Source organism: Muntiacus reevesi, chromosome 3, assembly GCF_963930625.1.
Source record: "Muntiacus reevesi chromosome 3, mMunRee1.1, whole genome shotgun sequence".
Lineage (NCBI taxonomy): Eukaryota > Metazoa > Chordata > Mammalia > Artiodactyla > Cervidae > Muntiacus > Muntiacus reevesi.
The window spans coordinates 31889-59794 of NC_089251.1; the positions used below are offsets into that span (position 1 = coordinate 31889).

Consider the following 27906-nt stretch of genomic DNA (forward strand, 5'->3'; position numbering starts at 1 on the left):
CGACCGGAGTCCCGGGAACAGGGTCATATCGGGTCATATTTTCTCGTCTCACCGGTGCCTGCTTCTCCAGGTTACGAATGTGACAGGAAGGGCCTTCAAGTGTTTTAATTAGAAGAAAGTTTTCAATCCACTGAACAGCAGGCAGCACGAGCGTCCAGTAACTGACCACCTCCCCAGGCCAGGGCTCTCGCAGCCCCGCTGCACACTGCCTGCAGAACACGGGAGGGAAAACAAGGCTGGATGGGACTGACACATCAAGGAGGAGGAGACACCAGCTCCCCTCTGCAGACCTGAAGCACCTCCCAGGAGACACCGGCGGGGAGGGGCACTGTCCACCCTGGAGGACCCTGCAGGGCCGCCAGGCGCCAGCAGGCAGACGGAGGTGGGCCGAGCCTCTGACGGGCAGGAGAGCCACAAGCTTCCTGGGAGGAGGACCGGCCCCTGCTGAGCAGTGACTCAAAGAGGGACTGGGACCAGGACCCGCGCCACCCACAGAAAGGCGGCGGAGGGCCAACCACAGCCCCGGCTCGACGGGACGGGCCGCCATCTGGTGGTGAGAAGAGGAAGAGCAGGCTGTGTGCAGAGCATCAGAGAAATTCACTACGTTTTTCTTCCAATCAGAAAGGTTCTTGCAAGAAGACTATATTCCTTATCAGATTCGAGATTTTTTTCTAAACTTTCCACAATACTGCTCTATAATGGAACTGAAAATAACATGGGAAAAACACACACATTCACGGCTGAATTTCCTTCAAAATCCCCATTTGACAAAAGGATTGAGCACAGTGGAGACAGTAAACCAAAGGAGGTGAACGCTGTGAAGCCTGCAGCACAAAAACATGAAGCTTGCTCCCATCGGAATGAACGCCCTGTGAGAAACAGGCTCTGTGGGGTCAAGGTCACTGTTGTCCAGCAATTCTGAGCGGCGCGGCCCAGACCAGCTGACACACACTTGGAGCAGCCACAGAGGGTCTCTCCCTGTCTCTCTGCGTTACAGCCACTCCCTCCTACGTCAGAAATCAGAACTGGGACAGTCCGCCACTTTCTTTCAAAATAACAAGAAACCCGCATGTTAATATAAAATATATTTATAAAAGATAAAGTGAAGTTACCCAGTCGTGTCCAACTCTTTGAGACCCCATGGACTGTAACCTATCAGGCTCCTCTGTCCATGGGATTTTCCAGGCAAGAGTACTGGAGTGGGTTGCCATTTCCTTCTCCAAGGGATCTTCCCCACCAGGGATTGAACCCGGGTCTCGCACATTGTAGGCAGATGCCAGGGAGGTCTACCACTTTTCAAAACAAAAAAGTAGAGACAAAAATGGTGTTGCTTTACATGTTTTACAAGTTGCCCTCCTGGCTTACCAGAGCACCACTCGCCTCCTCCACAAGCTCATCTCCCACACTGTCGGCTCCGACACACTCATCACCCACAGGCTGCCACTCTCAGACCCTGCATTCTGTGCTCAGGACTGGGCGAAGGGGAGGCAGGTGACGGTAGCCCCCGCTCTGCTCTGCTCACAACCCAAGGGTTAAGTTAGGTGCCTCCTGCGTGGACGCCGGGGACTGAGCAGGGCTGGCGCTGAGGGGCCAGGGAAGGCGGGGCGGCTGGTGCTGGTGCAGCCTGGTTGGGATGAGGGGTGAGGCCTGGGCCCACACACTGCCGGGGTGACCTCATGCATCTCTTGGGGCAGCTTTGTTTCCACAGAGCATTACTCAACTCAGGGTTATCTATTAATTTTTTTCTACTGTAAAACTAATAAATGTTCATTATTTTTAAAAAAACTTATATTCCAGAAAAATATTTTAAAAACCACTGTCAATCCCAATCCCATAATTCAAATATCCACGTTAACTATTGGTATAGTTCCATCTGTTTTTTCCCCCAAATTTCATAAAAAATTTAAATTTGGGTTCATCTGTAATATACATAATTACTAAAAACCTGTATGTAGGTCAAGAAGCAACAGTTAGAACTGGACATGGAACAACAGACTGGTTCCAAATAGGTAAAGGAGTATGTCAAGGCTGTATATTGTCACCCTGCTTATTTAACTTATATGCAGAGTACATAATGAGAAACGCTGGGCTGGATGAAGCACAAGCTGGAATCAAGATTGCTGGGAGAAATATCAATAACTTCAGATATGCAGATGACACCACCCTTATAGCAGAAAGCGAAGAAGAACTAAAGAGCCTCTTGATGAAAGTGAAAGAAGAGAGTGAAAAAGTTGGCTTAAAGCTCAACATTCAAAAAACGAAGATCATGGCATCCAGTCCCATCACTTCGTGGTAAATAGATGGGGAAACAACGGAAACTGTGACTGATTTTATTTTCTTGGGGTCCAAAATCACTGTGGACAGAGACTACAGTCATGAAATTAGACGCCTGCTCCTCAGAAGAAAAGCTATGACCAGCCTAGACAGCATATTAAAAACCAGAGCTAACACTTTGTCAACAAAGGTCCATCTAGTCAAGGCTATGGTTTTCCAGTGGTTATGTATGGATGTGAGAGTTGGACCATAAAGAAGGCTAAGCACCGAATTGATGCTTTTGAACTGTGGTGTTGGAGAAGACTCTTGAGAGTCCCTTTGACTGCAAGGAGATCCAACCAGTCCATCCTAAAGGAGATCAGTCCTCAATATTCATTGGAAGGACTGATGCTGAAGCTGAAACTCCAATACTTTGGCCACCTGATGTGAAGGGCTGACTCACTGGAAAAGAGCCTGATGCTGGGAAAGACTGAAGTCAGGAGGAGAAGGGGACAACAGAGGATGAGACGGTTGGACGGCATCACCGACTCAATGGACATGAGTTTAAGCAAACTCCAGGAGACTGTGAAGGACAGGGAAGCCTGGCGTGCTGCAGTCCAAGCGGTTGCAAAGAGTCGGACACGACTGAGTAACTGAACATAATCACTCCTTCCTTCTTGAATGTGAATGTCACGTGCTGTTGAGAGGCCAGTAAAGAAGGCTGAGAACCAACCAGGGGGGTTGGCAACAACCAGGTCAATGGTGTCCTGCTTGAACAGGCTCAAAGGGTAGGTCTGGAAGGTCCTGGAAACAGCAAAGGTGGAATGAAGTCTAAGAAACTGGGATTTCATTTACAGGAAAGTCAAGAGAGTTGTGGTCCATGAAGAAGGTTGAGCACCAAAGAATTAATGCTTTCGAACTGTGGTGCTGGAGAAGACTTTTTGAGAGTTCCTTGGACTGCAGGGAGATCAAACCAGTCAATCCCAAAGGAAATCAACCCTGAATATTCATCAGAAGGACTGACGCTGAAGCTAAAGCTCCAATATTTTGGCCACCTGATTGATGCGAAAAGTCAACTCATCGGAAAAAACCCTGATGCTAGGAAAGACTGAAGGCAAAAGGAGAAGAGGGTGACAGAGGATAAGATGGTTAGATAGCATCGCCAACTCGGTGGGCATAAATGTGAGCAAGCGCTGGGAAACAGTGAAGGAGGGGGAGCCTGGTGTGCTACAGGCCCTGGGGCTGCAGAGTCAGACGTGACAAGGACTAAACAACAAGAAGCACGTGTGCACAAACGCCCTCATTTTCAAGCCAGGATGATAAGCGTTCAGGTTGAAGAGCAGCTGAGATGCCTACAGTCCCGACCCCTTTGTGCTGGAGTCAGAAAGCAGGACCGAAAGCCTCCATCCCCAGCACACGCGCTGGGCAGGGCTGCAGGCGCAGACGGGAGAGCCTCGCACACCCCGCGGCACCCACCAGCCCAGGCAGGCGGCGCCAGCCCGTGTCCCAGCTGCACCTCCTGTCCGAACTGGGCCCCCTCACCTGCAGGCGCGCAGCCCCTCCTTCCACTCGGAACCCTTCCTCTCTGGCCCTCTCCCTAGAGAATCAGCCTTTCTCCCACAGGTTGCAGGATTCTTTTCCAACATGGACCAAAGTCAAGACAAACTTAAAAGATTTTCAGCCCAGGGCAACACTGTCCACAGTAACACAGTAGGACCAACAAAGATAACTTTAAATTCTCCAGCAGCCCTGTTAAAAAGTGTAAAGAGGAGTAATTAATTTAAATAAATGTTATTTAACCCAATACACATCCAAAATGTTACCAGTTCAACATGTAAGTAATATTAAAAAAAAATAAATAAATAGTACCCTGCAAAAGCACAAAATGTCTCAATAAGCCTCTGAAATCCAAAGTGTACTTCACACGTAAAGGTCATATCAGTTGGGGTGGACCAATTTCAGGTGGTCAAACATCACTTGGGGATCATGGAGGAGGGTGGCAGCCACCTCTCCACTCTCAGCCTGAACAAGTGCAGAAGCCAGCCCACCCCCAGATTCCACCTGCCTCCAGGAGTCAGAGAGCCGGGTCTCCGCCTGGAGTCAGGGAGCCGGGTCTCCGCCAGCAGCAGGAAGGGGCACCAGGAGCCTCCTCCAGCCGCCCCGACGGGCAGGTTCCTCCCCAGGGCTGCTTCCACACCTTCTCTCTCCGTTAAAAGCAACCTATTAAAACTAATAAAACTAATAAAGCTAATAAAGCTGTGTGACTGTGAGATTTTCTCAAACTAGAACACAAGGACCTCAACAGAGACAAGGCACCACGTTCATTCCCACCTGACCCTCAATCAGAAGCTGGCACGCAGAAGGCGTGAAGTGCCTGTTACAGAAACAAACAAAGGAACAAGTGACTGAACACAGGGTTCCCATGGAGGCCTTTAGGCTCTACCTCGGTCACCAAGGTCAAATTTACATATATATAAATAACTCATTCAACCTATCTATCCACAGGCCAATTCCACCTCCTTCTCCTATTATATGTTGTTATACAACAGAAATCACCTAAAATTGTGCTAGGTAAAGTTAAGGTATTGGGAAACCAAGAAAACCTAAAGACCCACTTTCAAAAAAGTTTACAGCCCCATCACTGAAACAATAATAAAGAAAGCTTGCATAAAGAAACCAGTAATCAAAACACAAAGTAAGTGTTGTGACAAAAGACAGGGCGCCTGGAAGCAAAGGGGTTCCATCAGAGGCTGGCAGACCCCAGCGCACCGCCTGTTTCTAGACAGCCTAAACGCCAAGGATGGCTCTGTGCTCTTAAATGCAGCAAAGACCACGTGAGACTCAAATCCAGGACCCGCACACAGCAGAGCACAGCCAGGCTCCCACGTCCACACGCATCAAGGGCTGCCTTCATGACACAGGCAGAGCTCAGCAACACCAGGCAAGTGCCTCTCGCCAAGCGCCACCTGGTCACCAGGCCAGCTGAATTCGTCACGTAAACACGAGGAGAGGCATGGTTTCAAACACCGAATGCCATGCTCCAACCCCACGATCACTGTGCGTGTCTTGCAAAGACATCAGCCAGGGTAAAAGAGGACAACGCACAGTACATACAAAACACTCGCCACAAAGTTCACAACTCAAAGGAAAATAACAATCAGAAAAATCAGCAAATTCCGAGAAGCTCAACAAACTCTAAATAAGATAAACTCAAAGAGATCCTCCCTTAAGACACATAATCTAACTGCTGAAAGCCAAGACAGAGAACCCTGAATGCAGCAAGACAGAAGCAACTTACTATGTACAAGGGACCCTCCACAAGACTAACCACTGATTTCTCAACAAAACCCAGAAGGGTAGAAAGCAGTGAAATGACTTTTAAAGTGTCAAAAGAAAAAGACTGTCAACCAAGACTTCTAGACACAACAAAGTATCTTCATAAATGAAACAGAAACTAAAGCATGCCAAGACAAACAAAAGAGAATCTGTCACTAGCAGACACACCCTACATGAAATATTAAGGAATTCCTTCATACTAAACAAAAGGACTTAGGCAGTAACACAAATCCCCAGGAAGAAATAAAGAACACCAGAAAAGGCAACCACACAGGTAAATACTAACAACAGTATACAGGTATTTTAAGGCGTAACTCTTTGTTCTCCCACATGACTCAAAAGACAACTGCATAAAGCAATCACTGCCAGTCTGTGGATGGGGATACAATGCACAAAGATACAATGAGTATGACAATAACAAAACAAGGACATAAGAAATGGAGCTGGAGGAAAGTGATGAAAGTTTCCAAGCCGCTCCGTCGTATCCGACTCTTTGGGACCCCAGGTACGACACAGTCCATGGAGCTCCCCAGGCCAGAACACTGGAGTGGGCAGCACTCCCCTCCCCAGGGGCTCTTCCCAAACCAGGGATCGAACCCAGCCCTCCCGCACTGCAGGCAGACTCTTTACCAGCTAAGGCACCAGGGAAGCACGTTTTTCTGTATCTTATTTTTTATTGGAGTACAGTTGATTAACAATATCATTAGTTTCAGTTGTATAACAAAGTGATTCAGTTATATATATACATGTGTTTATTCTTTTTCAAATTCTTTTCCCAATGAGGTTGTTACATGACACTGAGCAGAGTTTCAGGCGCTACACAGCAGGTCCTTGTTGGTGATCCATTTTAAATACAGCAGCGTGTACATGCTGATCCCAAATTCCCTAACTATCCACTCTCCACACCCCTAGGAGCAAATATTTTGATATATTTTAATAACACTATTATAATACAAATTAGACTGCTATAAGTTAAAATATTAAATAATAATCCTCAGGGAAATAAAGAATAATAACTACAGCCAGACAATAAGGGAATTAAAACAGTACCCTGGAAAATAACCAAAAAAAGAAACTAATGGAGGAAAAGAGGAAAAAAAGATGTAAGACATTCAGAAAACAAATACCAAACAGTGTAAATCCTGCCTTTTCAGTAATTATAATAAATGCAAATGGATTAAATATTTCAACCAAAAAGGCCGAGACTGATCCAACGGATTAAAAAAACAATGATCCAACCGCATGCTTAGATTGAAATACACCATGAGATTAAAGGTAAAAGCAGGAAAAAAAGATGTACAATGTAAACAGAAACCTACACTGGAATTAAACAAAATCAACTTTTTTAACATTTATTTATTTATTTATTTATTTATTTGGCTGTGCCAGACCTCAGTTGTTGCACATGGGATCCAGTTCCCTGACCTCACAGTGAACCCAGGCCCCTGCATGGGGAGCAGTCTCAGCCCGTGGACCACCAGGGAAGTCCCCAAAACAGACTTCAAAACAAGAATTACTGCTGGAGACCAAGAGGGACATTTGACACAAAGACAAACAGCAGGGAGATATAACAACGCAATTATACGCACGACTATCAACAAAGCAAGAGAACTCCAGAAAAACATCTACTTCTGCTTCAATGACTATGCTAAAGCCTTTGACTATGTGGACCACAACTGTGGAACATTCTTAAAGAGATGGGAAGACCACACCACCTGACCTGCCTCCTGAGGAACCTGCGTGCAGGTCAGGGAGCAGCAGTTAGAACCGGACAGGGACACAGTGGCCTGGCCCCAAGTCGGGAGAGGAGCACGCCAAGGCTGTCCACTGTCTCCCTGCTTGTTCAACTCACATGCAGAGCACACCATGTGAGATGCCGGGCTGGACGAAGCTGGAATCAAGACTGCTGGGAGAAGTATCAGTAACCTCAGGTATGCAGATGACACCACCCTCATGGCAGAAAGCAAAAAAGAACTAAAGAGCCTCTTGATGAAAGTGAAAGAGGAGAATGAAAAAGTGGGCTTAAAACTCAACATTCAGAAAACTAAGATCATGGCATCCAGTCCAGTCCCACCACTTCATGGCAAATAAATGGGGAAACAATGGAAACAGACTTCCCATTTTGTTTCCAAAAATAAAGTGACAGACTTTATTTTGGGGGGCTCCAAAATCACTGCAGATGGTGACTGCAGCCATGAAATTAAAAGACACTTGCTCCTTGGAAGAAAACCTGTGACCAACTTAGACAGCATATTTAAAAAGCAGAGACATTACCGACAAAGGTTCGTATAGTCAAAGCTGTGGTTTTTCCAGTAGTCATGTATGGATGTGAGAGTTGGACCATAAAGAAGGCTGAGCACCGAAGAACTGATGCTTTTGAACTGTGGTGTTGGAGAAGGCTCTTGAGAGTACCTTAGACTGCAAGGAGATCCAACCAGTCCATCCTAAAGGAGATCAGTCCTCAATATTCAATGAAGGACTGATGCTGAAGCTGAAGCTCCAATACTTTGGCCACCTTGGCGAAGAACTGACTCATTGAAAAAGACCCTGATGCTGGGAAAGACTGAAGACAGAAGGAGAAGGGGACGAGAGAGGATGAGATGATTGGATGGCATCACCGACTTGGACATAAGTTTTGAGCAAGCTCCGGGAGTCGGTGATGGACAGGGAAGCCTGGCGTGCTACAGTCCATGGGGCTGAAAAGAGCTGAACACAACTGAGCGACTTAACTGAACAACAAAGTCTCAAAATACGTGATGCAAAACCTACAGAACAGAAAGGAAAAGAAAAGCCAGCAAGAACAGCTGGCGATTCCAAAACCCTGTTAGCAACTGACAGAATCACTAAAGAAAAAAGAGGGGGTGGGGAGGAAGGGTCGGAAGACTGGAGACTGGGGGCACGCCCACCTGACACACCAGGCACAGTCGCCCGGACAGCGCAGGCCCCGCTCTGAGAAAGGACAGGACAGACTCTGAGCCGTTAAAAGAACCCAGCAAATTTAAACACACTGCTATTAAAGGAAGTCCTCTGACCATAATGGAACTAGAAATCAAGAAATCAGGGTAGTCCAAGAAATACCTAAACACTGAGAAGTTAAACACTGCAGTTCTAAATAACCCACCGGTCAAAGAAAAGAGGACATATTTTGAGCTACAAAAAAAGAAAACAGAACGTATCAAAACTTACAGGAAGCATCTTGCTTGTTTCCTAGGGCTGCCACAACTGAACCCCATAAACTGGGTTGATCACAACACGAGGGACTCACCGTCTCACAGGTCTGGAGGCCAGCAGCCCAGCTGGGCCACTCCGGCGCAGATGACTCCAGGGGAGCTGCCTCCTGCCCGCCAGAGACCCTAGGCACTCCAGGCAGACAGCTGCCTTCCTCCAGGACTGCCCGCCTGGTCCTCGCTCTGTGCAGGTCTGTGCTCTCGAGGTCCTCTCCTCTGAGGCTGACACCAGTCACACTGACACCTGGGCCCTCCCTACTCAAGTCCAACCTCATCCGAATCCAGCTGCTATGACCCTGTTTCCAAACAAGGTCACATTCTAAGATACTGGGAAATCAGGACTTCAGTATACCTTTTGAGGGATCATAACTCAACCCAATAACACAGGAAAGAAACACTGAGGGAAATGGAACTGTCTTAAACCCCTGTATCAGAAAAGAACTCATGCCAAGAGCCTAAGCTTCCACCTTAAGAAACTAGAAAAAAGAAAACAAACCCCAAAACAAGCAAAAGGAAGGAAATAAAAGACCAGAGTGAAAATAAAATAGGGAACAGAAAAACAATCAGGAATCAATAAAATCATAAGTTACTTCCTCGCATCTTCAACTTAACTCAAACGTCTGACTGGACTGACCAAGAAAGCAAGAAGACTCAAATACTAAAGTCAGGCAGGAAAGCAGGAGAACTCCCCTGAGGCCCAGTGGGTAAGAAGCCACTGCCGACGATGGGGACGAAAGCCCCCTTCCTGGTCCTGAAGACCTCACGAGCCTCAGAGCGACAAAGCCCGCGTGCCACGACCTCTGAGCCCGAGGTCTGAAGCCCGTGGGAAGTAGCGAGAAGTCCGCGCGTTGAAACCAGGGCAGCGCCGCTCGCCACAGCTAGAGAAAGGCCACAGCAGCAACGGAGACCCAGTACAGGCAAAACAAGGAAATAAGTAAAATTATTTCTTTATAAAAAAGAAATTAAAGACTTAACAAATGGAAACATCACCCAAATTCATGGATTGGAAGACTTCAGATGGACACACCCCAAACTGATCTACAGTCAACACAATCCCAATCACAGTCCCAGAAGTATCTTCTGCAAGTATCAACCTGCTCCTAAGATTCATACGGAAGCAGGAGTCTAGATAAGCCTGAAAAAATCTTGAAAAAGAAGAACTACGTCAGAGGACTCACACTTTCCCATTTGTTTTACTTGTTACATGAGTAGAGAAGTCAAGACAAGATGGTACCGGCAGGACAGACATACAGCTATACAAACTAGATCTGAGAATCTAGAAATAAACTGTCACATTTGTGGTCAACTGATTTTCAACAAGGATGCCGTCACAATTCAATGGGGAAAGAAGAGTCATCAGTAAACAGTGGCGGACCAACTGGAGAGGCACGCGCAGAAGAACCAAGCTGTGCTCCCGCCTCACATCAAACACCAACAGCGCCTCAGAGCAAAGGCCTCAGTGTCACAAAGCCTTTAGAGAGAGACAAGCTGCATGGCATAGACTAGCAGTTATACGGCGCCAGAAGCTCAAGCGATCAAAGGAAAAACATTTTAACTGAACTTGTCAAAATTAAAAACTTTTGTACAGTCTACAAGCAATACATGCTGGAGAGGGTGTGGAGAAAAGGGAACCCTCTTACACTGTTGGTGGGAATGCAAACTAGTACAGCCGCTATGGAGAACAGCGTGGAGATTCCTTAAAAAACTGGAAATAGAACTGCCATATGACCCAGCAATCCCACTTCTGGGCATACACACCAAGGAAACCAGATCTGAAAGAGACACGTGCACCCCAATGTTCATCGCAGCACTGTTTATAATAGCCAGGACATGGAAGCAACCTGGATGCCCGTCAGCAGACAAATGGATAAGGAAGCTGGGGTACATATACACCATGGAATATTACTCAGCCATTAAAAAGAATTCATTTGAATCAGTTCTAATGAGATGGATGAAACTGGAGCCCATTATACAGAGTGAAGTAAGCCAGAAAGATAAAGACCAATACAGTATACTAACACATATATATGGAATTTAGAAGATGGTAACGATAACCCTATATGCAAAACAGAAAAACAGACACAGAATTACAGAACAGACTTTTGGACTCTGTGGGAGAAGGCGAGGGTGGGATGTTTCGTGAGAACAGCATTGAAACATGTATATTATCAAGGGTGAAACAGATCACCAGCCCAGGTTGGATGCATGAGACAAAAGTGCTCGGGTCTGGTGCCCTGGGAAGACCCAGAGAGACTGGGTAGAGAGGGAGGTGGGAGGGGGATCGGGATGGGGAATACGTGTAAATCCATGGCTGATTCATGTCAATGTATGACAAAAGCCATTACAATATTGTAAAGCAATTAGCCTCCAACTAATAAAAACAAATGAAAAAAAAAAAAAAAAAACTTTTGTGCTTCTAAAGACACCAAAAAAAAAGTTAAAGACAACCACAGAATGGAAAGAAGTTTTTTTTGCAAATCATATTACCTAGTAAGAGACTTGGGTCAGAATACAGAAAATCTCTTACAACTCAGTAATTAGACCATATTAAAAGTGGGCACAGGATGTGAAGGCAAGGATGTGGAAAACCTGGATTCACCCACCACTGGTGGGAATGTAAGAAGCGCAAACAGGTAAGCACTGAGTTATCGTCTGACCCAGCAACTCCAGCGCTCGGTACACACCCAAGAGAGTTGAATGAAGAGGTCCACCACACAGAAACTTGTACTCAGATATGCAGAGCAGCCAAAAAGTGGAATCAAACCCAAAGTCCACCTACTGAAGAACAGAAACAACACATGCTACATACACACAACACACCTTTCCTTGGCCATCAAGACAGCATCCGGTGCTGACACAGCCTGCAACGTGGACGCCTCTGTGCTAAACGAGGAAAGACAATCACAAAAGGCATTTATTTATGATTCCATTTATAAATTCCCAGGTAGCTCAGCTAGTAAAGAATCTGCCTGCAATGTGGAGACCCCGGTTCAGTTCCTGGGTCAGCAAGATTGCCTGGAGAAGGGATAGGCCAGTATTCATGGGCTTCCCTGACAGCTCAGACAGTAAAGAATTTGCCTGCAATGTGGGAGACCTAGGTTTGATCCCTGGGTTGGGAAGATACCCTAGAGGAAGGCATGGCAACCCACTCCAGTGTTCTTGCCTGGAGAATCCCCAGGGACAGAGAAGCCTGGCGGGCTACAGTCCATGGGGTCGCAAAGAGTTGGGCACGACTAAGGGACTAAACACAAGCACGTATGCTCCATTTCTATGAAACACCCAGAACAGGCAAACCCACAAGGACAGAAAGTAGAGCGGTGGTTGCCAGGACTGTGGGGAGGGAACAGAGAATGACAGCTAATGGGTACAGGGTTTCTTTTCAAGGTGACAGAAACGTTCTGGAATTAGTAGTGATAGCTGCAAAAACCAGGGAAAAAATACTAAACAGTACACTTTACAAATGTGAAGTTTATGGTATACGAATAATACTGTAAGTTCAAAAAAATCATGTTTCTGGACCAATTCTGGCATTTGGCAAAACCTATCAGCATGGAGACATTTTCAAAAATGAGGAACAGAAAACTGATCTTTGATCAAGTTCAGCATCAGCAGATGAACATTTCCAATAGATCCTGATGACAGGAAACCAACTCCAAACCCAAGCAAGTAAAACACTCGTCCAAAACGGTCACTCTTCTGGGGGGTAGATCTGTATCACCAGGAAGGCAGAAAAAAGCAATCATCAATATTGTATTTTGACTTTTGTCAATAAAAAATTATGAAATTATCTTTGATTTTACTTCGTGGTGCACAAAGCCTAAAATATTTACTATCCAACCATTCCAACCTCCAAAACGAACCGTGCCTGGAGCTGACCTCAAACCCATCTGTGCCTGTTTCGACAACTGGCACCACCCTCCAGTCTGGTGCTCAAGTGGAAGCCAGCGTCCGGCTCAGGCCTGGGGCCCAGGAACCATCCTCAGCCGCCTCAGCACCCGTGGAATCAGCTCTCACAGGGAGGGGCCTCCCCATCTCCCCAGGACTGCCACCCCCGCCGCCGTGGTCGCTCCATGAGCCCCTCTGCACACAGTGGCCGGGAGGCCTTCCCAGCATGCACATCTGACCACGCCACCGCGTCCCGAAGCTCGCCACCACCCTTGGGACAAGGACGAGAATCCCTCTGAGCTTCTGATCGTGGACCAGCCACCCCGACTGCCCGTGCGCCGTGCTGAGCTGTGCCCTCCACACGGCACTGACACAAGAGGTATAAAGTCATGCACGCTGATAACCGCCCAACTGCTCCCAACTCCTCCCGCTATTCCCACACAATGTCTTGCTGGATTCTCAAAACCAGACGGCAAAGCAGGCTGACCCCGGTGGGGGCTGGCGCCGGGGTCGGCAGGACTCCTGCCTGCCCACAGCAGCCCCGCGCGCTCCACCCTGGCACAGATGTGGTTTCATCCTGGCGGTTCAGCTCCTCTGTGTGTTCCAGGACCAGGTGGAAGGTGGCTCTTCCGACTGGCATCTCCAAAGTACCCTCTGCAATTTCTTCTTGACCTTGGGACGCCCTGCACAGCACCTTCCCACATGGGCAGAAGAGGCTCCAACGCCCCCAGTCCCGTGGCAGAGTCCCCGAACATCTGGAGCGCGAGACAGCACCTGCCACGTACAGGCGGCACACAGCCGCGCCACACTACGCACCCCAGAGCTCTGGGCATCCATCACACCCGCGGCCGCTCGGGCCCCCGCCCTGGCTGCCCGGCCCCGCAGCTGGCCCCGGGGGCCTGGGCCCCACACCCTCCTCTGCAGCAGGCCGGCCTCTCTCCTGGACTCCATGGACCACCATCCCCTGTCCAACCTCCCCCCTCTCAAGGTCCAGCAGGCACCTGGCCCTCCCGTCTCAAGAAATGACACTGCGCTCCCGCGGGTGCTCACTCCCTCCACGCCTCCCTGCTTGCTCTTCTTTCAGACACACACAGTCGGGCCTATTCTTAGCACCTCAGCTGTTCCCACCCTCGCCTGAGCCCCACTGCTCACCAGCCGCCTCCAGCGTCTCCTGGCTGTGCTGCGGCCCCCACCCCCGCCCGCCCCAGGCTCCCCAGAACTGCCCTGGCCTCCCAGCGTCTCTGTGCTCCAAGGCCCCTCCAGAGAACAGCCGGCTACCAAAGCCATCAGGATGGTGAACAACGGGTCCCGTCCGGAGCTCACAGCTGCCGACACAGGGAAGGGCCCGCTGCCCAAAAGTGCTAAGCTCCTCACGTGCCGTCCGCACCAGAGCAAACAGATGGCAGTGCTGCCTGCAAAGTGTTCACCGCCTGGATGTGGCAAAGAGCACGGAGCAAGCAGCGAGAGCACGCCAGCAGCGCTCCGGGGAGGACGCACGCAAACCCACGAGGGCGGCTAGTGTGCCGAGTCCCTCAACACATCCGCAAACAGTCCACACTCGCTCCTGAATGTCAGGATCTAGAAGTTCTGACCTTGATCTTAAAATCCACGCCAAAAACTTCTACCTCCACTGGAGCACCCAAGAGTCTGCACTCATTTAACTCGTAAGTTAAAACAAATCAGGACAAGGCAGTCCTTACAGCATCAAAGCTACCAACAGAGCTTCTGTGCCCTGTGAAATCCACGGCGTGTTCACACACCAGACAGGCAGCATTCCAGGGCTTCACAGTCCACCCTAAGACATGAGGAGGGTCGGCGGACCTGGTCCACAACACCAGCCTGCCTCCGTCCGTCCTCCCTTCTACTGACCAGCCCCTGAAGCCTCGGGGCGGACAGAAGGGCCCCTGCCTTCCCGTGGGCAGTGGGAGAGGTCAGGTGTGCTCTCCCCTCACCCCGCCGTCCTGCTGAATCCCCGGCTCCCGAGCACAGGGACCTCATGAGACCCTCGGGCGCCCGGCCTCCAGCACACTTCAGGGACAGGGAGCCTCCCCACCGGGGGCTGGACGCAGTCCTGGTCTGGCCCTCAAGGCTCTCAGACCCCTGGCTCTCCGCCCAGCAAACATGGATTCTTTCAGGGCCTGTCCAAACGACACCTCCCAGCAAAGTCCTTGCTCACCATGGCATCCAGCACCCCGGACAGAGGACGCACATGGCTCCTGCCCCCGACCCTCTGGAACACCCGCCGTGTCGCTCCGCCCTCGGATGCCCGCGTCCATGGGGAGCGCCACACCAAGCCAGGGCTCTGACCCAGGAGGGGGGCCCACCCTAAACCTTAGTTCAACACGACGAGTGATGAGGGACAAAACCTAAAGAAACAGACGCACACCTGGAGGAAGAGGTCTGACCCAAGACCGGGGAAGGCGGTCCACACAGCGGCCCACACGGGACAGGAGAGCAGAGTGGCCACAGGGGTGGACCACACCCTCAAACAGGGTTCTGCCCAGGCCGCTGCAAGGGCCCAGGGGCACTGCCATCCCTCCTCCCCACAGAGCCAAGGCTGAGCACACGCAGGAGGCACCGTGGCTCTGCAGTCACAGCCCTGTCCACCACCAACTGGGCTCCTTGATCGGAGACTCAGGCCACCTTCTCATGGTGGGCGCTCTGCAGAAGCTTCTCCGCCCCAGAAAGGAGTGAGACAAGGAGACGAGAGCCACCCATTTCCTCCACACAGATGTTACAGGGCAAAGGTACGAGATCTAAAACGAGAGAACCAGAGACCTAACAGATGCGGGTAAAGGAGAAGCCTGTGTCCAACGCACCAAGCGCCGGGAGCGCTCTGCACGATGCTCAGACAGCTCATAGCTGGCAGGCCAAGACACAGAGCCAGACACGAGGCGACAGGCATGGGCGCAGCAAGGTCGGGGCGCGCGTGCAGGCCCTCACCCCACGAGGGGGCCCAGGCCCACCCCGCGTGCGGCGACACCCGCGCGCACACAGCGCGGACGGTGCCCCCACCATCCCGGGGGCGGCTAACACAGTGTGTGGGTAGGAAACTTGAGTTTAACTGCTCCTCCGTCCTTCAAAGAGGTCTCACCATTTACTGACTTTTGCTCAAACTCCACAGCATCTGGCAAGCAGCACAGACAAGACTCCTCTGTGAAGTGGAAACGGTGGGACGGTGGCCCCATCTGACGGAGGAGCCGTCGGGACAGAGTGGAAAAGCCCATGGAGTGACTCAGTAGAGGCTGAATTCGTAATGCACACTAGAAATGCAACGCTAGACATTGCCAAAATGTGTGCCCTGCTCCGTCTCAACTAAAACCTTTTGAAAAGGTCAAAGTTCATTCACGTGACCAAGTAGACCCTTGCAGACCCAAGAGCAGGACCCACCCGATCACACAAGACTCACTTCCGGAAAACAGCAACTCCACCACTGCTGGCACCTGAGACGGGCCAAGCTGCCCCACCATCCACTGGGTCCACCAAGCAGACATCCAGTGCGAAAATTCCCACACCCCAAAGCCCCCCCCAAACCTACCGCCCCTCCTATGGGCACCCTGAGGCCAGGGCGCTTCTCCCACCGCTGTCTCTGCGCCAGAACACCCCTCAACCCAAGCACTGGGCTCTGCATGCCGCAGGAAAGCAAGTGGCGCGTGTGGAGGGACCAGAGGAGGGGCTGTGACCATCCACACACCTGCTCTGAGCCAAGCGCCTGGCACGTGCAGTCACACAGACCCCCGAGGAGGGGGCTGTCCCACATGGCGGGGAGTGGACGACAGGGACTGCGCCGTGTGCCAGCGGTCAGCATGCCACGAGCTGCCCGTCCACCTTCCCTGCCTCTGTGCCCATTACAGGGGGGGACCCAGCCTGCGTCGGGGGACACACCTTCAACCCTGAAGAGGTAAACATGGCAGAAGGCAGGAAGGAGCTACTATGGGAGATTCTTCAAGAGCCTCACATCTGTGCTTTTCCTCATTTCTGCCAAAGCGACCCTGAGGTACAAGGGGCAAAGGGTGGTCTTTCCAGTAAATGACACTTTTCAAGTGCACAGCCACAAGGAGATAATGAATCCTGATCTCTACACCTCATATTTTACACACACAAAAACAATTTCACAAAGTGCAAACTAAACCCAAAAGAAGCAGAAGTAACAAAGGATAGAGTGAAAATTTTAAAAAGAGACTAGCAAAACAGACTGGGTTACCTGGCAGTCCACTGGTCGGGACCCCGAGCTTCCCCTGTCCGGGACACAGCTTTGGTCCCCGGCAGGAGAGCTAGGATCCCACAAGCTGCACGGCAACTGCCCACCTACCCCCAAACAAAACGAGAGAAGAAAATCAGAGGTTGTCATCAAACCAAGGGCTGATTCTTTGAAGAGATAACAAAACTGACATAAATTTAGCTAACCTGACTGAAGGAAAAAAAAAAAAAAAGACTGAAAGAAGATAAAGACCTAAACAGATGGAAAGACACCCTGTGTTCATGGACTATTAGACCAAGTATTATTACGATGGTAATACTCCCTAACGTGAACCACAAAATCAAGGCAATCCCTACAAAAATCACAGAAGGCTTTCTGCATCTGTGGACAGTTCAGTTCAGTTGCTCAGTCGTGTCCGACTCTTTGCGACCCCATGAATCGCAGCACGCCAGGCCTCCCTGTCCATCACCAACTCCCGGAGTTCACCCAAACCCACGTCCATCAAGTTGGTGATGCCATCCAACCATCTCATCCTCTATCGTTCCCTTCTCCTCCTGCCCTCAATCTTTCCCAGCATCAGGGTCTTTTCCAACAAGTCAGCTCTTTGCATCAGGAGGCCAAAATACTGGAGTTTCACCTTCAACATCAGTCCTTCCAAAGAGCACCCAGGACTGATCTCCTTTAGGATGGACTGGTTGGATCTCCCTGCAGTCCAAGGGACTCTCAAGAGTCCTCTCCAACACCACAGTTCAAAAGCATCAATTCTTTAGTGCTCAGCTCTCTTTATAGTCCAACTCTCACATCCATACATGACCACTGGAAAAACCATAGCCTTGACCAGACAGACCTTTGTTGGCAAAGTAATGTCTCTGCTTTTTAATATGCTGTCTAGGTTGCTCATAACTTTCCTTTCACGGAGTAAGCGTCTTTTAATTTCATGGCTGCATTCACCATCTGCAGTGACTTTGGAGCCCAGAAAAATAAAGTCAGCCACTGTTTCCACTGTTTCCCCATCTATTTGCCATGAAGTGATGGACCGGATGCCATGATCTTAGTTTTCTGAATGTTAAGCTTTAAGCCAACTTTTTCACTCTCTTCTTTCACTTTCATCAAGAGGCTCTTTAGTTCTTCTTCACTTTCTGCCATAAGGGTGGTGTCATCTGCGTATCTGAGGTTATTGATATTTCTCCCGGCAATCTTGACTCCAGCATGTACTTCCTCCAGCCCAGCGTTTCTCATGATGTACTCTGCATTTAAGTTAAATAAGCAGGGTGACAATATACAACCTTGACGTGCTCCTTTTCCTATTTGGAACCAGTCTGTTGTTCCATGTCCAGTTCTAACTGTTGCTTCCTGACCTGCATACAGGTTTCTCAAGAGGCAGGTCAGGTGGTCTGGTATTCCCACCTCTTTCAGAATTTTCCAGTTTATTGTGATCCACACAGTCAAAGGCTTTGGCATCTGTGGACAAGCTAGCCCTAAAACTGACATGGAACTGCAAGGGACCCAGAGGAGCAAGAACGAAGCTGGTGGACCCACAATTCCAGGTACGGTATCCAAGACGGTGTGGTACCGACACACAAACCAATGCACAACAACTCAGTCCAGAAATGAGTCCCAGCATCTGTGGCCCATCAATTTACAGCAGAGGTGTCCAGACAATCCTCGGGGGAGGATTTCAACCAATAGTTCTAGGACAACTGCATCTCCACTAGCAAAGAATAAGGTTGGACATGCTACCTCACACCACACACCAAGTATAAGTCAAAATGGATCCCAGACCAAAATTTAAGAGTTAAAACTAAAATATAAAACTCAGAGGAAAACACAGTGCTAACTTCTTAACGATGGATCTGGCAATGGACTCGCAGATACAACACCAGAAAGAGAAACAACAAAAGAAGAAAACAAACTGATCTTCATCAAAATCAGAAACATCTGCACTTCAAAGAACCCTATCAAGGAACTTCCCTGATGATCCAGTATTAGGAGTCCACCTGCCAATGCAGAACACGTGGGTTTGGTCCCTGGTCCTGGAAGATTCCACATGCCACGGGTAACTAAACCCAGGAGTTACACTTCTGAGCCCGCATGCCCACAACAGCCTGTGCTCCACAACAAGAGAAGGCACTGCGATGAGAAGTCCACACGCTGCGCCAGAGAGAAGCCCCCGCTCGCCACACGAGGGAAATCCCGCGAGCTGCAACAAAGAGCGGGCGCATCCACAAGTGAATGCAGTTTCAAAAAGGAAACTAACAAGAGAGACGGCAAAGACACCGACGGGAGGCGGCAAAGACACCTGCAAAACGGAGGGGCATGCTTCCTAGTCACACAGCAAGGAGGGACTTGTATCTGTATTCTTCAATATACAGAAAATGCTTATAACTCACCACAGAAACAATCTAATTGAAATGGGCGAAGGATTTCTGCAGACATTCCTGTAAGGAAGATAACACAAACGGGGAAACCCAAATCAGCAGAACGGCCACGATCAAAAACAGTTAACAACAAGCATCCACAAGCACGTGGGTAAGTGGGGCGTCTCACATGCTGCTGACAGGAGTGGAAGATGCCACAGCTGCCCAGGAACACAGGCGAGCGGTTCCTCACCAGAGCTACCCTGGGCCCAGCGATTCTACTCCTCGACAGACACCCCAGAGAATGAACACATACATCCATGCAAACACTTGTTCATGACTGTTCATAGCAGCGCTAGTCATCATAGCCAAAAAACGGGAGCAAAAGATAAATGCATAAACAAAACACACTATATTCCTACAATGGAATATTATTTACCATATAAAGGAATAAAATACGCCCCCAGGAGGAAAGCAATGTACACAGGCACATTCCAGAAGTGTCTAAGCACCACCATCAGAAAGCGCACGGGAACGGGGACCAGCCTGGTGGTGCAGGGCTGAAGCTCTGCACTCCTAGTGCAGGGGCCCAGGCTCGATCCCTGCTCAGGGAGCCAGACCCCACATGCCACACCGTGGCCAGAAAAAATAGGTAATAGAAACACAAATAATTTGTAATAAATGTTATTTAACCTAACATACCCAAAGTATGTACTTCAACACGCAGACAATGAGCTTAGAGCATTCGTGTGACGCTGCCCTCCCCCTCGCACCAAGCCTTGGGAATGCAGCACGCACCCCACCTGCAGCGGGCTCCCAGCAGAGCCACAAGCCTCAGCTGCTGAGGAGCTGCACACGGCGCGCGGCTGGCCTACGGGAAGGCTGCAGCTCCAGACCTGAGGCATCAGCGGCAGGGAGCACTGAGCACAAAGGGGCATGTTAAACAACATCACAAGGACGGAATCAGCAAAATTAACGTTATGGGAAACTTTGGGACAAATAAACCAATCTCTTCAAAAGTTAACTACAAGAGAAAAATAGCGACATGGGAATCAATGTACTGAGAATTAACAGATGCCTGTCAAGGGCAAGGAAGAGACCATATTTTGTTCCTAACTTGAAATAAGAAATCTGAACAGTGACTGAATATTTACTGACTGAAAGAAATACTTACACTAACTGAAATATTCACATATGAAATATATCTAAGAACCGCTTAAAAATACTTAAGGATGGACGGGAGAGTGGTCATGAGGAGGCAACAGCTGACTCGGGGGACAGGAACATGGGGTGTGTCTGCCCACCATGTCTACATCCGAGTAGGTCAGAAAAAGGTCCACAGGAGGAGTTCTAACATATCTATGTGTGCGTGTCTGCATACACAGTACTTACAATGCTGGTAGCCTGCCAAGAGAAGAACCAAGTACCTGGGGGACAAAAGAGGGAGATGTCTCACTCCACATTTCTAGAATCTGAACCATGAAACTAACTCATCTACTCAAAACAAACTCAAACACACGCGCCTGGACTCTACCTGCCACGGGGCCAAGCGTGCTCTCTGGCCCCTGCTCCCCTCCAGCTTTCACCCAGCCTCTCGTCACACAGCAGCCAGGGTCGTCTTTCTAAAATGTGGATTCCTAAAACAATCCCCGCTGGTGTCTACAGCACTCAGGAGACCACCAACACGTCACCACAGTGACAAGGCCCTCCATAACCCAGCTCAGCAACCTGTCCAGCTTCAGCTCAGGCTGCTGGCCCCATCTGACCAGTAATATCACCGTGTACAAAGGCTACAGATTCACCCAGCTCATAACCGAGGAAGCTGGGACGTCTATAAAACAAACACCACCTGGCTACCGAAAACGTTAAAAGATACACACACATGAGATGATCTGTGAAAGAATAGTGCACGCAACACACACTTACTGATTACCACCACCTGAGTCACAAACTTGCACACTCAGACCAGAAATAAACAGATGACAAATACTTGGCATTCTTATGTTTCTAGGTTTCAACTTTTCTTGTAGCTGCTAGTGTTGCTGAGTCGCCCAGTCATATCAGACTTTTTGCAACCCCAGAGATTGCAGCACACCAGGCCTCCCTGTCCCTCACCATCTCCTGAAGTTTCCCCAAGTTCGTGTCCCTTGCATCAGTGGTGCCGTCCAGCCATCTCATCCTCTGACACCCTCTTCTTCTTCTGCCCTCAATCTTTCCCAGCATCAGGGACTTTTCCAAAGGGATGGCTGTTCGCATCAGATGACCAAAATACTGGAGCTTCAGCTTCACCATCAGTCCTTTCAACAAGTACTCAGGGTTGACTTCCCTTAAGATTGACTGGTTTGATCTCCTTGCTGTCCAAGGAACTTTCAGGAGTCCTCCAGCACCACAGTTCAAAGGCATCAATTCTTTGGCGTTCTGCCTTCTTTACAGTCCAGCTCTCACAACCATACGTGACCACTGGGAAGGCCATAGCCTCAACTATACCGACCTTTGTCGGCAGAGTAATGTCTCTGCTTTTCAACTCACTGTCTAGGTTTGTCATAGCTTTCCTGCCAAGAGGCAATCGTCTTCTGATTTCATGACTGCAGTCACTGTCCGCAATGATTCTGAGCACAAGAAGAGGAAATCTGTCACTACTTCCACCTTTTCCCCTTCTATTTGACAAGAAAGAATGGGGCCGGATGCCATGATCTTAGTGTTTTTAATGTTTAGTTTTAAGTCGGCTCTTTCACTCTCCTCCTTCACCCTTATCAAGAGGTTCTTTAGATCCTCTTTGCTTTCTGCCATTACAATGGTATTTTTCTAACTTTGCTAAAATGCCTAATTTTTTCCCTTCTGAAATGTACAACCAAACTTTGCCCTTCCATTTCACGTCTTACCTCCTCAGGACCTGAGGCGAACTCATCTTCCTCAAGGAGTTTTTCCCAACGCAAGTCTGCCTGCAGCAATCAGCACAGCAGCCAGGCCTGTTCTTGTTTACTCTCAACTGATTCCATCTCATTTCCTGCTTGGTATTTGCTCTATTACACGCTTAAATTTTGTGAAACCAGACACCAACCTCATAAACTTGCATATCCTCTTACACAGTATCTAGACTAGCACCTCATAAACACAAGGGGCTCAACACTGCCTACAGACCCTTTAGAAACAGCACTTTAAACACACCCTGATCAGAACTTACAAATCTATTAAAAGTGGGATGCAGAAAGCAGTCCAAAAACTGTTCTAAAGTAAAATATCAACTGACAGCTATGTTAGTGGCAAAGTGACATAGGAAATGCCACCTTCGAATAGTTAAAAGAACCACTTCAATTTTTGTTCTTTAAAATCCAAAACCGCTGAAGAGTTTTTTGTTTCTGTCTTAATAAACAAAAATACCAGAAGTGAAGTAAAGTGGGACAGTGAGTGGGCAGCCCTGGAAGCGATGCCCTCTGCAGCACCCCTGCGAAGCCTGGACCACCGGGCCCCACTCCTCAACTCCCTGTGTGGTCTGCTGCGGAGCAAGGTCAACTGCGGCCAAGCCGCCCACTCTCGGAGATAACAGCACCCATCTCACATGGAAAGCCCAATGCATGGCAGAGAACATAAAGTTCCTAAAGAGGAGAGCCCAAAATATGGTTCCCATAAGCTAAATTATTCTAAAAGACGAACTCAATTACAATGTGGTCAAATATACAAACCAGTTTTGTGATACAACAGGAAGCAAAGGCAGGAAGCGGGGCTCTGGCCCCAGTGCAGCACTGACCACGTGCAGGGTCTCCAAGAGTAAGCTACCCACAGACGTCCTGCTGGGCCTCAGGGCTGGGGTACGCGTACTGCCCTTGCCAACTTCTGTGATGATCCAGAACCACAACCTACACAGGGAGATCTGAGACGGGCAGCCCTTTCCACGGGATGGCTGTGCTGTTAGTACCGGTGAAAGTTCTCAAGATTCACTGTAAATACTTCTGATTGCTGGATGCAGAACAGACTCTGCACTCCTTCTCTTATCAAAATTCAGCCAAAGACAAGAACAGGAAAGAGAAACGCGCACTCCACCTAGGAAACACTTGGAACCGCTACACAAAACATGAATAGGAAGACGGAGGCGAAAGGAACATGAATCACTCCACAGAGCAGAGGAAAGGGAAACCGAGTAAGGTGGTGACCGCTGAGGAGCAGGCTGACTGGCGGGACAGTGGAGAGGGCCTGAGAAGGGATGTGGTGCAAAACTCCAAGGAAGGCCCGCAGCCCCTCCACACACTCAGACGAGCACTTTCGCACAGCTGCAGACCCCAGAAGGCGCCACACTTGGGGCGAGGGGCACAAAGAAAGGCAGCAGTGGGAGCTCAGGGAAAGCAGGGGGGTTCGGCAAAGGGAAGGCCCTCCCTGCCTCCCTGCCCCTTAACCTGGCTCCAACATCCAGCCAGCCAGGCTCCCTCTCTGAGGAAACTAAACCAGAGGACAGTAACATTTGGAGAAGAGCCAACAAAAAACGTTAGTCATCACCCTCCAGTGAAAGCAACAAGGAAACAAGCCCCCAGTACACTCAGTTTTCCATTTTTAGCATTTTATTCATAAGGATGAATAAACAGCCAAGGAGCACCAGACACTGGAAGAAGGGTCTGCAGCACGAAAGAAAGAAACCAAAAGATGTAACAGCAAAGAGGAATGCACAGGAAACAGAAAGTGTGCAGGAAACAAAAACTTTTTTAGTTTTCAAAATTTTAACTACAGTTTTAAAAACTGAAATTAAGAGATAAGCAAAGATGCTATATACATAAAACAAGAACAGGAGGCATTTTAAAAGGAACAAAAAAACAGTAAAGAACATGGTAATATGAAAGACGTTAAAATTTTTTAACAAATTGGAAAATTATCAAATATACTCTCAAAAAGACCAAAAAGACAAAGATATGACGAAAACATTTTTAAAATTAGAATATTAAGTACAGGAAGTCCAACATTCAAAGAAACTGGAAAAAGAGAAGCTGGTAGAAAACTATCTCAAACACACAATACAAAGACTTCCTATAAAGTTAAGGACCTCAAGCCCCAGATCCCAGGGCTACTTAGTCCCCTGCAGGATAAATGAGAAAGCACTACAACGAAGGCATTTCATGAAAATTAGGAGAATCAAGGACGCAGAGATCCTAAAAGCTTGATGTGGGAATGTGCTTACAAACGATTAATAATCAGGCTGGCGAGTTCCCTGGCAGTCCAGCAGTTAGGACTCCATGCTCTCATTGTGGAGGACCTGGGTTCAATTCCTGGTTGGGGAACTAAAATCCCACAAGCCATACAGTGCAGCCAAAAAACAAAAAAAGAACCAAACTGTAGAGCTCTCAATAGCAACAACAAAGACTGCAAGACACTTAGATGCCAAGCCCAGCCAAACTTACTCTTTAAGTGTGGCAAGAGAATGAAAACATTTTCAGACATGCAAGTCCCAAAGTCTTGGTCCCAGCAAGCTACTGGGAAGCTACTGAAGACCGTTCACCACCACCCCAAAGAAGTGAGTACTCAGGGAGTGTGAGAGGCAAGGAGGTGGGCAGAGCCCCAGGGTGGCAGCACGCAGGCCCAGAAAACAAGGCCCCCGTCTGGGCTGGGGGGCCTGAGGGGCACTGTGGCATCGGCTGCTGAGCTGACAAGGCTGGGGGGTAAAAAATTAAATTAAGGAGCACTTTACAGAAAGAAAGGTGCAGGAACATTATTCCGAGATTCAAAGGGAATCAGGCAAATGAAAAATAAAGCAATTATTAATTCCAGGGAAATAAAAATGTCTGTACAAGGGAAGAAATCGAATTGTGTGTGGCCCACCAGCCAGCTCAGCACGGCGCAACACTGACCTGATCAGACTGACGAAGACCTTGACACGGGTTTAACCACAATTGTGCGCTGCCTGAACAGGAGCAAGGACAAGAAAACAGAGACCTTAGCAGGAGCCAGCAAATAACACCTAAAACTGGTGAATAAAGATAAGACAACACAAACGTATTGCCTAATAACACAAAGTGAAAGTGAAAGTCACTCAGCAAACCAGAATTCTCCACGCCAAAATACCAGAGTGGGTGGCCATTCCCTTCTCCAGGGGATCTTCCCAACCCAGGATTTGAACCCAAGCCTCCCACATTGCAGGTAGATTCTTTACCAGTTGAGCCACCAGGGAAGCCCCATAAGGTAAATGCTAAAGAGAGTCAAGGGGCTGCTACCTCTAGAGAGGACGCAGCTTCTTTACCACCTTCCGGCACTTCCTGACTTTCAACCATGCCCACGTGCATGTCTCTTAAGAAACACAAAAGAAGAGACACACAGTAGCCACCCTGCTAGAAATGCAGAGTTTTCCTGGGAAGGCCCTCCTGCTGAAAGGTAGCATCGTGCTGGGTCAAAAGCCTGAGGTGACCCTGAACACACACTAAACCGAAGGAGCCCCCACTTAGTAATCCACAAAAGGGAAGACACATTCCAAAAGCGCATTGCAAAATCCACAAAACAGGGGGCTCTCTTCAGTGTGAAAAAGTGGTGACCTTTTTCTAGGTCGAGGAAAGATGAAAAAGTAAATATATGGCCAGATAAATTTCAAACGTCCACTTTCCGGTTTAATCATTTGGCCATTAGAGAACCCTGACACAGTAACCATTTCCCTGATTCAGTGGCAACACTTGACCCCATGCCTAGCCACTGTCCAGGAGTCCCTCCCCGCCCTAACGTGCACCTCCATAATAAACACTCAGGATCACCCACCGAAGCCCAGAGCTTTCATCAGCTTAAAGTGACCACCACAGATACAGCTCAAGGGGCTCTGCAGCCAGGCCACTGCATCCATCTTCTGCACAAGTTCTGTAACCTGGGGCCTCACAGTCCCTGTTCCCTACTGTGCAAACAGGGATGTAACTGTACCCACCTCGAAAATGGCTGTCACACTTTAATGAGGGAATTCATACAGCTAAGGCAGGGTTGGACACAGGTAAGGGCTTAGGAAAAACAGGCTGTCACTGCCCCTGGCTCGGGCAAGCCCTCCAGTCAAGGCTGCCTGTGGAATCAGCGACGTCTAGGGCAATGTGTTCATCAATTATTAATTAAAAACCTACTATGTGCCAGACACCAAACAACTGCTAACTGGATAACTGGCTGGGCCGAGTCACCCAACTGCTCCCAAACCTCGGTTCCCACGTCACTTAACCAGGAAATGGCAGCACCTGCTGCACAGAGCAGAGAAAGGTGAAGGGGAGGACTCACCTAAGGGCCGGCGGCGCCCGGGACCCAGAAGACGCTCAGAAAGCGTTATCGCGATCACTGCTCATCTTCTCTCCTACAAGGGACTGGCGCTTATCTAATTCACCTTTTCCGTTTTGCTCAGCCTAATACACTCCTTGAGTGTTGCAGGTGCTAACAAATACTCTTCATGTTGAACTCAAGAATTTTCTTGCACGTTCTTAGTTTACTTACATCCATACCCCCCAAAAATGCGAGAGAGAAATAAACGTTAAAAGACGGTGCATTGCCCGGATAAAAGTACAGGTCCGACACACCAGATTACTCTAACAGGGTCTTATCACACACCTTGGCTTCCTGATCTTTAGAAGTTCCCGCGGTTATTACTACACAGAAAACCTGGAGTAATTCCACAGAAAAACTGCTAGGTCATCACTTTCTTCAAAACTGGTCCCTCGTGTCAGCCCGGAGAACGCCGTTCCTGCCTTTCCCCAGGCACACCGCCTCCCTCCGGCTTCGCGCTTCTGCGGAAAGCTAGTGGCCCATCTCACAAGAGTTTGCTTTCTCTGCTACCACGAGCCAGGGAAAACTATTCCCGAGAGCGAGCAAAGGGGAGGCCAGAAACATTAACAAAGGGAGGGCAACTTTTTACATCCAAAGCCCGCGTGAGCGGTCTGCCTGGAAATAAACCGAAGTCGTGCGACCGTACTCCTGACAGCCAAGGAGCCGGCAGCTTTGTCCGGGGAGAAGAGCGCCAGCACGGCCAACTTTTCCTTCAAGACCCAGCCATCCTCTCCGGAACAAAGTGAAAGGTCAGCGGGCGCAGGAGCGGCGCCGGGAGCGCACGGCTTCGCGTCGCCCGCGCCGCCAAGTTGGCGGGCTCGCCCCACTTTCCCTTTTGTCCTCCGCCCCTCCCGCGGAGCTCCCGGTCGCGGCCCGAGGCCCGGGGTCGCGGCACGCCGGGCGACGGCCCTGCCCGAGCCCCTGCCCCGCCCGCGCGCGCCCCTCGCCACCCGCCCGCCCGCACAAAGCGCGCCCCGCGCAGCGCGGCCCGGACGCCCGGCCGCCTCGGCCCGGCCTCGGCCTGAGGCGCGGCGGCGGCGGTGGGGAGGCGCCCGCCCGCGCGCCCCGTAACCCGCCCGCGCCCCCGCCCGCGCGCCCGCCGCGCCCGGCCCGCCGGCCCGCGCCGCCCCCGCCGCGCCCGCGCCGCCCGCGCCCGCCGCCGGCCCGCTCCTCACCTCGGCATCGGCGGCGGCCATGGCCCGGGCCCGCAGCGTGGCCCCGCCCCTCCCGCGCGCCATCGCCCCGCCCGCTCCTCAAGGCCCGGGGCGGGGCGGGGCCGGTCGCCCGCGTCTGCGCCTGCGCGCGCCCCCGCGCCTGCGCACTGCGGCCCGGGAGCGGCGTCCGCAGCGCGGGCCTGTGCGGGCCGGAACCGGGTGGACGGCGGCGG

The 27906-nt window shown here is 49.8% G+C and overlaps 1 protein-coding gene across 1 annotated transcript in view; it reads right to left on the minus strand.

The window, feature by feature from the left end:
* Positions 1–27906, minus strand: part of LOC136162964 (histone-lysine N-methyltransferase EHMT1-like) — a 57684-nt gene extending 29778 nt beyond the window's left edge. Inside the window, exon 1 of the mRNA XM_065927384.1 lies at positions 27695–27906. Within this exon, the coding sequence (XP_065783456.1) occupies positions 27695–27757 (63 nt within the window). The 5' untranslated portion in view covers positions 27758–27906. The remainder of the gene's footprint in view (positions 1–27694) is intronic.